This window comes from Salvelinus alpinus, chromosome 4, assembly GCF_045679555.1.
Source record: "Salvelinus alpinus chromosome 4, SLU_Salpinus.1, whole genome shotgun sequence".
NCBI lineage: Eukaryota > Metazoa > Chordata > Actinopteri > Salmoniformes > Salmonidae > Salvelinus > Salvelinus alpinus.
The window spans coordinates 79338410-79350909 of NC_092089.1; the positions used below are offsets into that span (position 1 = coordinate 79338410).

General features: G+C 44.1%; 1 protein-coding gene across 6 annotated transcripts in view; it reads left to right on the plus strand.

Annotated features, from left to right (window-relative positions):
* pcdh19 (protocadherin 19) overlaps positions 1-12500 on the plus strand; it is a 105620-nt gene that overhangs the window by 56962 nt on the left and 36158 nt on the right. For 3 of the 6 annotated variants that reach the window (XM_071399167.1, XM_071399163.1, XM_071399165.1), the window contains exons 3-4: positions 4315-4370; positions 6871-7055. In XM_071399167.1, coding sequence (XP_071255268.1) covers positions 4315-4370; positions 6871-7055 — 241 coding nt within the window. The remainder of the gene's footprint in view (positions 1-4314; positions 4371-6870; positions 7056-12500) is intronic. The other 3 variants (XM_071399168.1, XM_071399166.1, XM_071399164.1) reach the window with 1 other exon arrangement.

Sequence of the window (12500 nt, forward strand, 5' to 3'; positions counted from 1 at the left end):
ATCAAGACATTTTAATGAGTGCTCACTGAATGCCCGGGCTAGATGGAGATCAAGACATTTTAATGAGTGCTCACTGAATGCCCGGGCTAGATGGAGATCAAGACATTTTAATGAGTGCTCACTGAATGCCCGGGCTAGATGGAGATCAAGACATTTTAATGAGTGCTCACTGAATGCCCGGGCTAGATGGAGATCAAGACATTTTAATGAGTGCTCACTGAATGCCCGGGCTAGATGGAGATCAAGACATTTTAATGAGTGCTCACTGAATGCCCGGGCTAGATGGAGATCAAGACATTTTAATGAGTGCTCACTGGGACCGAAGTGGAGCGCAGGTGGCACGCTACACCAAAAGAACACATGATACGATATATATTTATATATCTACATACAGTGCATACACGTCCAACCTCGGTAAGACTAGCGAAAATAATTGCAGACACCCAATTACGTTTGATATTAATGGAGTCAAGCCGGACAGGAACAAAGGAGTTTTGTTCTCTATCCACTGCTTGTCGAGCAAACACGCCATGGTGCGCTCTGAATTAAGGGCAGCTAATAAAATGTTAATTAAAATGGCTTTTTACTAATTATCTCCTTGATAACAATGAGTTAAAGTTTAATTAGACGGAGGGGAAAAAGCGGCCCGCCGTAGCTAACCGCTAACCTTCAGTGCGTCCAGATGCATCGTCATCTCTCAAATCTCAATCAGGAGGCCGCCTGCCCTGCCGTCTTCGCTAATTACAATATTATCTCGCTGCAGAGGTAATTAGCCAGCGTGGAGGTGAGACGACAAACAATGGCCTCATTTGGCCTGTGATTGAAGGTATTTTGGCCTAGTCTACTAGACAGAGGCGGTGGAAAAACATTTAACCCACAATAACAACTGTGACTTACATTGGTGTACAATTAACCATTGTAGTACACCAGAGCTATTCAACTGGCGGCCTGCGGGCCAGAACCGACCCGTTTACTAATTTAGACTGGTGGTTGAATTATGAAAATGAATAAAAGTCTGCAAAATCCAAATTTCAGTTCCAAAACGAGGAGCACTATTTTGGTTGTCTATAGTGTGGTTCCTCAAGGTTTCTAGCGCCTATGTGGCATGTTGATAATTTTTTCTTCATATAAATGTGGCGCTAGAATTTGAATGGTTTAAGCTAAATATTATGACCCCATTCCTGAAAGCTACGACTCTCAGAAACACGGGCCTTCTGTCTCCATCTCTGACACACAAGGACTCGTTAGGAGGGAGTGGGACAAAAAACACCTATTGACCGAGGGAAATTATTTCAAAGCATAACTTCAGACTGGAATTTGTCAGTACATGATTTTACATATCTTTGTGTTATTTATTGAGATGCTTAGTTTTCAGATCATTTTAAAATGACCTAAGCTTTTAATAGTTGTTTAAATAACCATTTTTACATCTGGACCCTATAAGAATATAGTTGAAATAGACCTGTTGTACATTCTTCGAAAAAATGGTTCCAAAAGTGTTCTTCAGCTGTCCCTGTAGGATAACCCTATTTGGTTCCAGGTTGAACCCTTTTTGTTTCCAGGTACAACCCTTTGGGTTCCATGTAGAACCCTCTGTGGAAAGGGTTTTACCTGGAACCCAACACCCACATAAAGAAACACCCTAAATTGTGGTTTGCGTTTACACTCCAGTCATTACTATGAGCCTGTTCTCCCCAATTAAGATGCCACCAACTTCCTAATTCCTGATATCAGGAAACACTCATTGATACCTGCCACGGGCTGGTTCAGGTGTTATGAGACTGATTGTTTCTCGACACAGATGATTCGGTTACATAGCAGGTTAGAATAAAAAATTTGGCAGGTTATGATATTTAACGGGTCAGGTTAGGTGAATTAGCGTGGCATGTTAGGAGAATGAGGTTAAGGTTAGGCAAAAAGTTAGGGTTAGGCTTAGCTACAATGCTACAGTTGTCTACAACTGTTGTGCCCTACGTGAAAGAAACATCCACGGACAAATGGTGAGCATCAATGGATGTAATGTGATATCAAGAAATGCCTATATCAGAAAATCCCCCTAATTTGCGGTCTGCAATTAGTGGCCTCTGCCCTGAGGTTGTAAGGTTGCGAGTTCAATCCCTGAATGAGTCATACCAAAGACTATAAAAATGGGACCTGATGTGTCTCTGCTTGGCATTCAGCATCAAGGAGATAGATTGGGGGTAAGGCCCTATGATAGACTAGTGTCCTGTCCAGGGGTTTTACTTGTACATCAAGCTGACTCACGCTACAGAAACAGGAGATAGGCTCCTGGCCTATGAGCTGTTCCGACTCGCACAAGACAAGGCTACTTACTTACTTACTTTACACTTCTGTGAACTAAAATAAGGTACTTTGTTAAAGCATGGGAGTTCCTCTAAGAACAGTGCTAGCGCTGATACCTTTATGATATTTATGATAATGCTTGCATTGTGTTTGTATTTGAAGCTCAGGTAGAAAATTCCAGGGTTACTAAAGAGTAAAACAAACACAGACCCATGCATTTACCTAGCATTAACAAGCTGTTCCATTGTTTCAAAGACCACAACGGGGTCACAGGGTGCTATTTTGGGGCGTAGGCCAGTAACCGAAAGGTTGCTAGATCGAATCCCCGAGATGACAAGGTAAACATCTGTCGTTCTGCCCCTGAACAAGGCAGTTTACCCATTGTTCCTAGGCCGTCATTGTAAATAAGAATTTGTTTTTAACTGACTTGTTCAGGGGCATAAATAAAAAAACATTTTGGGTCACAGGGTGCTATTTCCCACAGGTAACACTACCCCCCCCCTCTCACCCTCTTCGCTTTTTAATGAAGGGTGGGGGCATGTTTTATGGGGTGTTTTTAAGTCAGTCAGGATTTCTCAATAAAGACCATCAAAAGCCTCTCTCTCTCTTCTGCATTGTGGTTTCTGCCTCAACCTACACAGGTTCAACTGGAGAGGGTGGGGATTAGGTTTCACCGTCTAACAAGGTGAAAGCAAAACTCAAGTGCCATTTTTAATCCAAATCTGTTTGGTCACCCTGCGTTGCTGCCTCACCGTTGCACACGGCTCCCCGCTCCCCCGAACAGCAGTGCCGAGCCGGCAAGAAGTGTCCCTCATTTGATAATCAGTGAGTTCGCTCCACCGCCTGCATTAACCTCGTTCATCTAGGGGTGACTCTTTTTTCAGGATGTTTGAGAAGTAACACTTCCTCACCGGATTGGAGCCATTGACTCGGTCTGTCTATCCCTTTATCTGGGATGTAATGAGTCCAGGAGAGGAATTTCTCCCTCTTCCCACAGGAAAACAACTGCATATTATCAAAGTCTGTTGAAAGGGTCAGATCATGGAGTTTTTTATGGGCCGCCTGGGGATGTCCTTTGAGAGTGTCTTTGATACCCTCTTGACATGTTATCTGGATGTGAGTGGATGTTGGCCAAGCACAACAGACTACCTGTTCAATGTCCCCTCTCTCCCCTGTCAGTACTCTCCTCTCTAACTCACTACAACAGTCTTCTATAAATGTTGGGGGATTTTATTTTTATGTTGAATGCTGGATTCCTTTTACTGAGTAGATTCTCACCAGACACAAGGGGATGCCTCAACGTCCTCTCTCTCCGCTGTCAGAGCTCCCCTCTCCCTCAACCTCTTTCTATAAATATGTGTGAAGTTAAAAAGTTAAACGCATGATGCCTTGGAACTATGTGGGTCAGAGATCCATCATATGCAGATTCTTCCGTGCTGGATTTTCATCTGCTATTGCTGAAAGTTAAGATTCCCCCTGGTACGCTCTTAATTTCTTCTTTCCACACTTTTATTTATTTAATATTTATAGATTCCAATCTGCTCAAAAGTGGTTGAGGAGAAAGAGAGAGATCTAGAGAGGAGAAAAAAGGGAAACTTCTCTTCCTCCTCTCTCTCGCTCTATCTCTCTGCGTGATGCACTGTCCTCCCTAATGATCCCATTTTGAAGACTGTGGTCTGACGGAGGGAGGGAGAGGATGGAAGGAGGGTGGGAGGGAGGAGAGGCCCTGCTCACTGCAGCACTTTCCTCAGCTCTCTCAGCTCCTAGTTTGCCTTTCTCTCTCCCTGTCTCCCTGGGTGTGCTTTGAAAGAGAATGGTTTCTGCCTTTGAAAGCAGAGGCTCGCTCAGCAGCCCTTTGTGTAAAATAAAATGTATATTGAAAGGCAATTACCGGTGTAACATTATTTGGTTCCCTACGTAATTAAATGCATCTCTTCTGTGTTTTTTCTCTCCTCCCCCTCTTCCCCCTCTTTCTCCTCTTCCCCCTCCTCCCCCAATCTTCTGTTATAGACGGAGAACTATATCGACTCCAGCTACGTAAACAGCCGAGCACACCTTATCAAAAGGTACTTCTCGATTAGACAATTTTATTATTTTCACTATCAATCATTGTGATCCATAATTGTCTGATGGTATTGGCTGCAAATGCATGAGTGCGCATGTTGTTAAAATCAGTGTTTGTTCTGTGTATTCGATACAAATTGACAGAATCAAGAATATAATTTGGAATTAAACTCTAAAATGTTCCCTCCCTGTTCTGTTAGGTCACCTTTATGACTCTCTATCTTCACATCATGAATAATTCTACCCATTCCCATTAAAAACAAGTATCCATCTTGCACATTAAGCAATTATAAAAAACTCCTGCTAAATCGCGGCTCTTAAAACAACTTACACATCACGATAAATAAGATTAAAGAAATCAAATAACATTTTTGCCGGGAAAGTGATTTCAATATTGCAAGAGGTTCGCAGCACAGTTGGATCTCAGTGTATAAAAATACATCAGCTCAATGCTGTTACGAAAGTACCAATAATGAAGTTAATTTGTCTGCCACTTTGAGAACATTGAGCTGAGCACAATTGTTGTCTTTGTGAGGTATTAGTAATAGTGCATTCCTGAGTCCACCTGAAGCAGGATATTAGGGGAGTTAGTGGTTCTGAGGGGTGTAGTGTAGACAACCCTAATAACGGCCTGCAGCGATTCGGGGGGGGGGGGGTTTGCGGCCAGGACTATAATTCCCCCTTTTTACCTGCAGCTATGGAACATTCCAACCTCCCTTTGTTTGAGCCCATCCCCATTTGAGATTCCCTGTGTTTATGTAAACAAAGCGCCTGAGCGGGGCCTCTGCAGCACACTACAAAGCTATCCCCCCTAGGAGCATGTGGGCCTGTGGTCTGGGACAGATGCCATAACACTGATAACATCAGAGAGATGTAGAGCCATCATTACCACCACTGCACTCCCTCTCTCTCTCCCTTTCCCAGGCAGGCTTCTCACAGGAAAGATAGGAACTGCTGCTGCTACTATTTAGTTTCTCTCTTCTCTTCTCTTTTCTTTCCTCTCTTCTCTTTCCTTCTCTTCTATTTCCTTCTCTTCTCGTTCCTTCCCTCTCTTCTGTTCTCTTCTATTTCCTTCTCTTCTCTTTCCCGCTCTTCTCTTTCCTTCTCCTCTCTTTCCTTCTCTTCTCTTTCCTTCTCTTCTCTTTCCTTCTCTTCTATTTACTTCTCTTCTCGTTCCTTCCCTCTCTTCTGTTATCTTCTATTTCCTTATCTTCTCTTTCCTTCTCCTATCTTTCCTTCTCTTCTATTTACTTCTGTTCTCTTTCCTTCTCTTCTCTTTCCTTCTCTTCTCTTTCCTTCTGTTCTCTTTCCTTCTCTTCTCCTTCCTTCTCTTCTCTTTCCTTCTGTTCTCTTTCCTTCTCTTCTCTTCTCTTCTCTTTCCTTCTCTTCTCTTTCCTTCTCTTCTCTTTCCTCTCTCACTCTGCTACATATTGATGTACATGTATACATTCACCCCCTCCCTCAATACCAGCCTTGTTTGCATAGCACAATTTGTTCCAATGGGGTGGCAATCAAATGAATGGAATTCATGCATGTACTATACAGCTGCTGATGGCCTTTCTCCCCTGCCTCTATTGGCTGTAAGCCCCAAACAAGACAGATGCAATCTGTGCACATACTGTATGTGCGCATAGCATTTTCTATACCCCTTTGATTGAACAGTAGAGAGTGATTGATTGCATCCCATTTTAAAGGCCCACTCCTTTTTTTGAAAAACAACACAACGGCAGCTATGACACTTGGTTTGCTATAAAGCTGAGGGATGGGCCTTCTCTTTCATTCTCTTTCCTTCTCTTTTCTTCTCTTCTCTCATTTACAAGTGATATTCTTAATGAATCAATGGGTACATAATATTCTCATCAATTTAAATGATAAAAATGTCCGTTAATATCCAGAGTGGGTCTTTAAAGTCACAACGGTTCACACTAGCGATGCCCTTGAAGTCATCGGCACCCACGCTGTCCCTTTTAGAAACAGCCTGCAGCCTCTCTGCTCCGCTATCAGCCGAGTAAAAAAAATGGCCTCTTAATCCCAAAAAACCCCAACAGAGTTTATCTGTGCCTCCACCACCAGCATCACAATCACCACACTCCGATTACTGCAGGACTAGCAAGGTTCTGTTCCCTACACTAATACAATGTGGAAGGCTGTGAAGTTGTGTCCTTTATACAGCTGAGGCCAGAGTTAAGAGGAGTCCTCCTGAAGATGCCTATCATCTTTCTCCTTGTGTCAACGTTTCCAGTGCCTCGAGAGCTGTGTGAGAGTGAAGGATGCAGAGAGACGCGTTCATTTAGCAGTCAAGGAGGAAAGAGTGAAAAGGGGAAAAGATTGAGAAAAATGTAATAAAGCAAAGAAAGAAAGAGCAAAAAAATAGATCTACAAAGAGAGAGAGAGATGGAGGGGGAGAGGTGCTGAAGGAGAAAGGAGAGAGCTTCTGATTGAAGTTGATGTGACAGGAAATCAACATTCTCTCCTCCTCTCCCTCCCTCCTTCCCTCTGTAGCACATCGACATTCAAGGACCTGGAGGGCAATAGTCTGAAGGACAGCGGGCACGAGGAGAGCGACCAGACGGACAGTGAGCACGACGTCCAGAGAGGCCACTACATAGACACGGCTGTCAACGATGTGCTCAATATGACCGTGCCCCCCAACGTCTGCCAGCTGCCTGACCAAGGTAGGAGAAAAGGTGTGTGGAAAGCTGTGTATGTTACTCATCATTCATCCGTTAGTGTTAGAATAAGAATTCCTATCAGTTACTTGGTAACTGTGTGTTACGGTTTACACTGCCACCCAGAGCACCTTTAAGCGGTACATTATGCCCACTCCTACTTAAGCCTGAGAGACCTGTGTGTGTGTGTGTGTGTGTGTGTGTGTGTGTGTGTGTGTGTGTGTGTGTGTGTGTGTGTGTGTGTGTGTGTGTGTGTGTGTGTGTGTGTGTGTGTGCGTGTGCGTGTGCGTGTGTGTGTGTGTGTGTGTGTGAGTGTGTGTGTGTGTGTGTGTGTGTCCATAGAATAAGAATTCAACTGGCAGTGATCATGTTCAAAGTTGTCTGACAACCACCAGAACACTTCAACCACAACGCCATTCTCCCAGAAGCCTTTTACTGGCTTTGACTGTCATCTGTGGTTGTTTATCTACCTTAGTTGAATGCACTGACTGTAAGTCTCTCTGGATAAGAGTGTCTATTAAATGACCAAAGTGTAAAATTGAAATGTAGAATTAATTATATTTCTAAGTGTGTATCTGTGTGTTTACACCAAGCAGAGCATTATGCCCACTTTCAGACAAGGGCCCTCAGATCTGTGTGAATACCTCAGTACTTTCCTTTGAAGTCCCGGTGCTAATGTAGAGGGATCCCTCCCAGCCAGGGCAGCCTTTGATACAAGGCTCCGGTAACATTATTGCCTGATAGTAGGCCTAGTAGCCATGTCTGTCTGGCAGTATTCATCGGCAGCAGACTTCTGAGACGCTTGAATGGCGGATAGCAAGAGCAATTAGGCTGACAAAGGTGGAAGGTGTGTGTGTGTGTGGGGGGGGGGGGGGGGGGGGGGCTCTACATATCGTTGTAACCTCTCTCATACATTATTCAGCAGGATCATTTAGCGGAGGAATTAATGTTGATGTTTCTTTGCCGACTTCCACAGTTTAACGACACATCCGAATCCCTGGCAGGGGAAGTGGAAGGGGTCATGTTCATTCTTCACTACTGCTAGTCAGTTAGTGGTTCCTGGTTCCATGGTTCTAGAGTGGTGGAGATGGGGAGCTTATGTGAAGAAGTGTCATAGAGAAAGGGGGGGGGGGGGGTGAGAGGGAATGAGTGTGAGAAGGAGGGAGATGGAGGGGTAGAGGGAGAGCGAGAAAGGGACAGAGCGTGAGAGGGAGGGAGGTGGAGGGGTTGAGGGAGAATGAGAAAGGGACAGAGTGTGAGAGGGAGGGAGATGGAGAGGTAGAGGGAGAGCGAGAAAGGGACTGAGCGTGAGAGGGAGGGAGGTGGAGGGGTGAGGGAGAATGAGAAAGGGACTGAACGTGAGAGAGAGGGACATGGAGATGGAGGGGTAGAGGGAGAGCGAGAAAGGGACTGAGCGTGAGAGGGAGGGAGGTGGAGGGGTTGAGGGAGAATGAGAAAGGGACTGAGCGTGAGAGAGAGGGACATGGAGATGGAGGGGTAGAGGGAGAGCGAGAAAGGGACAGAGCGTGAGAGGGAGGGAGATGGAGAGGTAGAGGGAGAGCGAGAAAGGGACTGAGCATGAGAGGGAGGGAGGTGGAGGGGTGAGGGAGAATGAGAAAGGGACTGAGCGTGAGAGAGAGGGACATGGAGATGGAGGGGTAGAGGGAGAGCGAGAAAGGGACTGAGTGTGAGAGGGAGGGACATGGAGGGGGAAAAAAGAGAGAGAAATGGTTTGATGAAGAATGCAAAAACCTAAGAAAGAAATTGATAAACCTATCAAACCAAAAACATAGAGACCCAGAAAGACTGAGCCTACGTCTTCACTATGGTGAATTCCTAAAACTATACAGAAATACTCTACGGAAAAAGAAGGAACAGCACGTCGAAATCAACTCAATGTAATTGAAGAATCCATAGAATCTAACCACTTCTTGGGAAATTGGAAAACTCTAAACAAACAACAACAGGAAGAGTTATCTATCCAAAACGAAGATGTATGGATTAACTACTTCTCCAATCTTTTTGGCTCTATAACAAAGAACAGCAAAAACATATACATGATCAAATACAAATCTTAGAATCAACTATTAAAGACTACCTAAAAGGAAGAGATTCCCAAAACTTCCATAACAAAGTCATCACCTACAGATACATTAACCTGGAGAAGTGCCCCCTAAGCAAGTTGGTCCTTGCGCTCTGTCCACAAAAACAAACAGACCTCACAGAGTCCCAGGACAGCAACACAATTAGACACAACCAAATCATGAGAAAACAAAAAGATAATTACTTGACACATTGGAAAGAATTTACCCAAAAAAACAGAGCAAACTAGAATGCTATTTGGCCCTAAACAGTGAGTACACAGTGGCAGAATACCTGACCACTGTGACTGGCTCAAACTTAAGAAAAGCTTTGACTATGTACAGACTCAGTGAATACTGCCATGCTATTGAGAAAGTCTGCCATAGGCAGACCTGGCTCTCAAGTGAAGACAGGCTATGTGCACACTGCCCACAAAATGAGGTGTAATCTGAGCTGCACTTCCTAACCTCCTGCCAAATCTATGACCATATTAGAGACACGTTTCTCTCAGGTTACACAGACCCACAAAGAATTCGAAAACAAATCCAATTTTGATAAACTCCCATATCTATTGGGTGAAATACCACAGTGTGCAATCACAGCAGCAAGATGTGTAACCTGTTGCCACAAGAAAAGGACAACCAGTGAAGAACAAACACCATTGTAAATACAACCTATATTTGCACTTCATTACACCACTGTATATAGACATAACGACATTTGAAATGTCTTTACTCTTTTGAAACTTTTGTGAGTGTAATGTTTACTGTAAATGTTTTATTGTTTATTTCACTTTTGTTTATTATCTATTTCACTTGCTTCGGCAATGTAAACATATGTTCCCCATGCCAATAAAGCCCTTAAATTGAAATTGAATTGAAAGAGAGGGTGTGTGTGTGAGAGAAAGGTAGTGAGAACTGGCACGGACCTGTGAAGAAATGTAATTCTATTTAATTTAATTGAGAGTGAATGAAAGATAGGCCTATAGACCGCGATAGAGAGAGAGAGAGAACACAAAAGGATGGAGAATGAGAGAGCGAGAGCAGTAGGTGGGTAGAAACTGGCACAGACCTCTGCGCTAGTACTGTATGCACCTGGGGGTGTTTACCCAGCTCAGAGGAAACACAGGTGCTCAGACTTGAGGGAGCACAGAGCAGGGGCGTCAGTGTGTGAACTGAAATTTTAAACTGGGTGGTTCGAGCCCTGAATGCTGATTGGCTGACTGCCATGGTATATCAGACTGTAGACCACAGGTATGACAAAACGTTTATTTTTACTGCTCTAATTACGTTGGTAACCAGTTTATAATAGCAATATGGCACCTCTGGGGCTTGTGGTATATGACCAATATACTACGGCTAAGGGCTGTATCCAGGCACCCCACGTTGCGTCGCACTTAAGAACAGCCCTTAGCCGTGGTACATTGGCCATATACCACACCCCCTCGTGCCTTATTGCTTAAACGAACAGCAGCTGGCTTGCCTCCTACTCTAATTAACAATTGTTTTATTTTCTGAGGAGACAGGAAGCTAGATGTGCCATGCTTTGTCCAGTCTCTATGACGAGGCCTTTCATCTTAGCAACTTGAAACAATCAAACAACTCCATTGGTCAATAGGGAAAACTATATCCGCATACTACCCAGGATGCTTCACTTCAGTCTATCTTTGAATTTGTAGAGTTAACCTAAATACTTGGTCATTGGCTTCTGCTATGGATGAAAACATTAATATAGGACATGTATGGTGAAATTAAATTCTAGCCGAAGTGTGATGGTGTCCAAATGTAGGCACTTAGCAACCGCCCCGTCTTCCTGATTTCCCCTCCATTTTCTCAAACCACCGCCATCTCTGGCTACACTTGCACATTTTCAGTCTTCCTTTTTCATGCTCGCTCCTCACTTGTCTCAGCCTCGCTCCAGAAAGAGAGCCCAATAAGTGAATGAAAAAATGTGTACGGAGGTTATTTATGAGGGAGTCAGCTTTTTTTTCCTGCTTCCTTTTCCCCACAGAGAACCTTCTCAATAGTGGGGAATGGGCAGAGCCAATTAGGAAGTAGTTAGCTCAGGATCACGTGGCCTCACGCACAGCTGTTCTACTGGGATAATTTGCCAGCCTTTCACCCCAAAACATTCTGGGTAGGGGAGATAGGTTGCATGAATTTGTGATAGGAGGGCAATAGAGAAGTTTAGTCTCTTCCACTTGTGTTTTCATCTGTAGGGGATGCTGCTGTTTAAGGCATGTGGATTGAAGTGGATCTGGCTTAGTGGCTCGTGTTGAAGTCCAGCATGGTACTTGTTGGTTGGGCAGGGCTCATCAGTGCCAGTGCAGGGAGTGTGTGTGAGTCTGTATGAGTGTGTGCATGCGTGCTTGCGTGTGAATGAGTTGGCATGCCTGCACGTGTGTGTGTGTGTGTGTGTGTGTGTGTGTGTGTGTGTGTGTGTGTGTGTGTGTGTGTGTGTGTGTGTGTGTGTGTGTGTGTGTGTGTGTGTGTGTGTGTGTGTGTGTGTGTGTGTGTGTGTGTGTGTGTGTGTGTGTGTGTGTACTGTATCTGCATGTTACCTGCATGAGGAGGCTAGCTGCAGTTGGACTGCTACCTCTGCAGTGTCAACCAGTAATGAACAATGATTAGTGAGTTCGACACCTATTGGTTAGCTGGACGTCATTATTTCACAAGCCTCTCCGCAAAAATGCCAGCGCCTCCAAAAGATACATACTGACAGGTCTAGGGAACTCATTATTGAATACTGACAGGTATTGGGAACTCATTATTGGAGACAATTAAAAAATATGTACATGAAGAATATTATGTGGAGAAAGAGAGACAGAGTAAAAGGGATAGAGAGAGAAAAATAGAGAGAGAGAGAGGGATAGAGGCAGAGAAAGAAAGAGAGTGAGAGAGCTTTTGTCACATCCAGCTCTTTTTTCATTAACACTCGTGGTGATTGTATCTGTTTCAGTGAGATGGATGCACACTCCTGGAATGTAGAATGTAAGTAAACTGGTAAACAGAATGACGGAGGCTATTTCACACTGCCTGGCAGGCGGACACTACTTGCTTTGACCATAGATAGAATAGATAAGTACAAAATATCTGTTTGGAATTGGATCCTCGTCTCTATTGTTATTGGGCTCTTCTTCTTCTTCTTCTCTAGATCTAGTTATAATATGGTCTTGCTACAGGCCATTTTCTCCCTCAGTTGAAAAAGAAGCCGTGAGAAGCACTGAACAAAATGGCTTAATTCTTCCTCTAAGCTTGCATCCCAAATGGCACTCTAACCCCTATATAGTGGGCCTATGGGCCCTGGACAAAAGTAGTGCAGTATGTAGGAAATAGGGTGCCATTTGGGATGCGACAATGTCTGTCTTCTCATTGTCTTTAA